General features: G+C 42.2%; 1 protein-coding gene across 1 annotated transcript in view; it reads right to left on the reverse strand.

Annotated features, from left to right (window-relative positions):
* Window positions 1–2,539, reverse strand: part of LOC106524473 (VPS10 domain-containing receptor SorCS3) — a gene marked incomplete in the record, with an annotated part of 110,456 nt that overhangs the window by 52,307 nt on the left and 55,610 nt on the right. Inside the window, 1 exon segment of the mRNA XM_014018283.1 lies at window positions 1,858–2,004. Within this exon segment, the coding sequence (XP_013873737.1) occupies window positions 1,858–2,004 (147 nt within the window).

Here is a 2,539-nt window from a genome sequence, read left to right on the forward strand (position 1 = left end):
CATGTTAACCTCCGACCCCCGACCCAAAGACCCCTGTTGGCGCAACTTGGAAAAGCCGCGGGCGGCAAGGACTGACGCGAGGGGGTCACCCGACGCGTCAAAATAAGACGCAGAGGGAACCTTGGAAAAGTGTCAAAATATTGACGAGTCGGGAGTGAGAATGTGTTAGTTACACATACAAACACACTCTTCCATGAACCGGACCCTCGTGGGTTCATTTAGGCTGAGCATTTCTAACTGAACTGGATTTTTGTTCAGAATAAATTGACTTAAATAAATAATTTAAYTGATCTTTTCCTCGTGCATATCTTCTATATCCTCCACAGTTTGATGGTTTTTGTAGAAAGTAGAAACAAGGAAAACATTTTAAACTGAAACTTTGTTTCCTCCATGCTGACTGCAACACAGTCAGTTTCTGTTGTTATGATGAGATAACCTTTAAAGGCTTTTATTTTGTAGAATCATTCCATGACCTTCAAAACATCCTGCTTGTACCTAAACATTTACCATGTAGTCGGACGTTTTTTTTTTTTTTCATCATCCAGGGGATCTTTGAGGATTTAGACTTCAACATCTGTTCCAGATGTTCCTTCAGCTTCTGGGACTTCAGTGTCTTCTTCAAGAAATTTAAATAACCATCACAYGTCCCACCTTCTGTTGCTAATTCAGAGACACTTAGACTGAGATGGGCTGCAGCGACGTAGACCATGGCCCACGTTGTCCACAGTCTAGGTGGGCCGCAGGTCGCTGGTGTGGGCTGCGTAAACAGCTGAAATGAGACGGTCTGGTCTACAGAAGATGTTTGTGTGACCACAGTGATACAATTTATATCACAGCTTCAGTTGTTTGTTTCAAGGTATAACTTCATAAAATTCAGTTTTTTTAGGAAAACGTAACAAGTAAATAAACAAAAAGCATTATTAATTTGGGTTTAGGTCCAGTAGCAGTACTTGAAACTGCATTTTATTTAACATCTTATTGCAACAAAACTTTCTTCAGTTAAGTTGGTTAACTTATATTCTTTGGTCCGTGATAAATCTCCAAATTCCGTCATTAAAAATAAAAACTGTCAACGTTGTTGTTTTTCTGTTTAATTTGCTGACGRCGCAATGAATTACTGGATACCATCAGCTGCAGATACTCAGATGCAGCCTACATTTTCGGGGTTTAGTTGGCGTCTATGTATTGTGACAGACTACAGCGCAGGGCGGTGACGTAAAGGGATGACAAACGCAGCCGACGTCGGCTGTAAGCCATGAATCGAGTCACTGTCCAATCCAGCTAAGTGATTTTTTTACAGAAGCCCTGTGAAAGCATCCCAGCTTTGCCGATCTCAGAGTGTTAAAAGAAAAAAAAAATTCCGGTATCCACATCTTTATCTGGAACATCACCACAGCTGCTGGGTTTGGGATCATGGTTCTGTTGTAGACCAGCTGATAATGGGTTTGTCTGAAACAGCATTGCTGCAGAAAATGATTGTTTTGAGTCCACTGGCTGACAATGTTTATAATAGTTTAACTCCAGCTGCCACACAAAGAATCCAGTTTTCTTCAGTTCCTTTCCAGCCTACAGTCCATTTGATCTGAATGTATTTGAGTTTTACAGTCCTGCTGCTTGTTTGCACCCTCAGGTGTGCCCTTCAGCAACACGTTTTCGCTGACAGATGTGCAAACATGTAGCAGGATCAAGTGAAACCAGGTTAGTTGTATCTTAATTACAGCTAATGGTTTATTATTTGAATGCCTCACAATAAAGAGATGCTGTTAACTTTAAATCATAAAGTCTAATTATGCCTGGCACGGTTCCACCTGCCCTATTAACGTCACGTCACTGTAAACAGGAGCGGCTGTATTTTACCAGGATRCAGTGGATGTCGTTCCCGTCCAGATCGGCTGCAGGAGCCTGCAGGAGCCTCCAGTCCCGGCCTTTGTTGTAGGTGATGTAGGTCCTCACCTGGTTGTCTTGTCTCTTGTTGGCAATTAACATGCCTTTAATTCCAGCCACCTGATAGACAGAAACACAACACTTTACGTTTGTCTTTTATGTTTCAAATACAAAACAACAGAACAGTGTTTTCCATCTAATGCTGCTGTCAATCCTCACAACAGTTGGGTTGTGATGAAAGAGCGTCTCCGGCTCTCTCATCATAAAAAGCCYGTTCTGCGTCTTGCAGCGACAGTCGTCACAACACCAGTTAAATGCAAATGAAACGCTTATCTCCTCCTCCTGTTGCTGACAGTGTCGCAGACGCTGTGAGGAGCYGGCTGCAGGTTCTCATTGTGAGAAGTGCTATCAGTAATTACWTCCTTACAGAAAGCCAAACAATGATAGGCACAGCTGTAACACACACACACTTGACCCTCGCAGAGCCAGCAGAACCTGACGCTTTCAGGAGTTTGTGCACAAAACCATTTGATGATTGTGTTCTGAAAACAGCACCGAAGTGAAACAAACTCCAGCTTTCATGTTTCACACTGAAGCTTTAAACTGAGATCATTTATGCTGAGAAATGAAGTCAAACTTTAAAAAAACATTAGGT

The sequence above is a fragment of the Austrofundulus limnaeus genome, unplaced genomic scaffold (assembly GCF_001266775.1).
Source record: "Austrofundulus limnaeus strain Quisiro unplaced genomic scaffold, Austrofundulus_limnaeus-1.0 Scaffold189, whole genome shotgun sequence".
NCBI classification, from domain to species: Eukaryota; Metazoa; Chordata; class Actinopteri; order Cyprinodontiformes; family Rivulidae; genus Austrofundulus; species Austrofundulus limnaeus.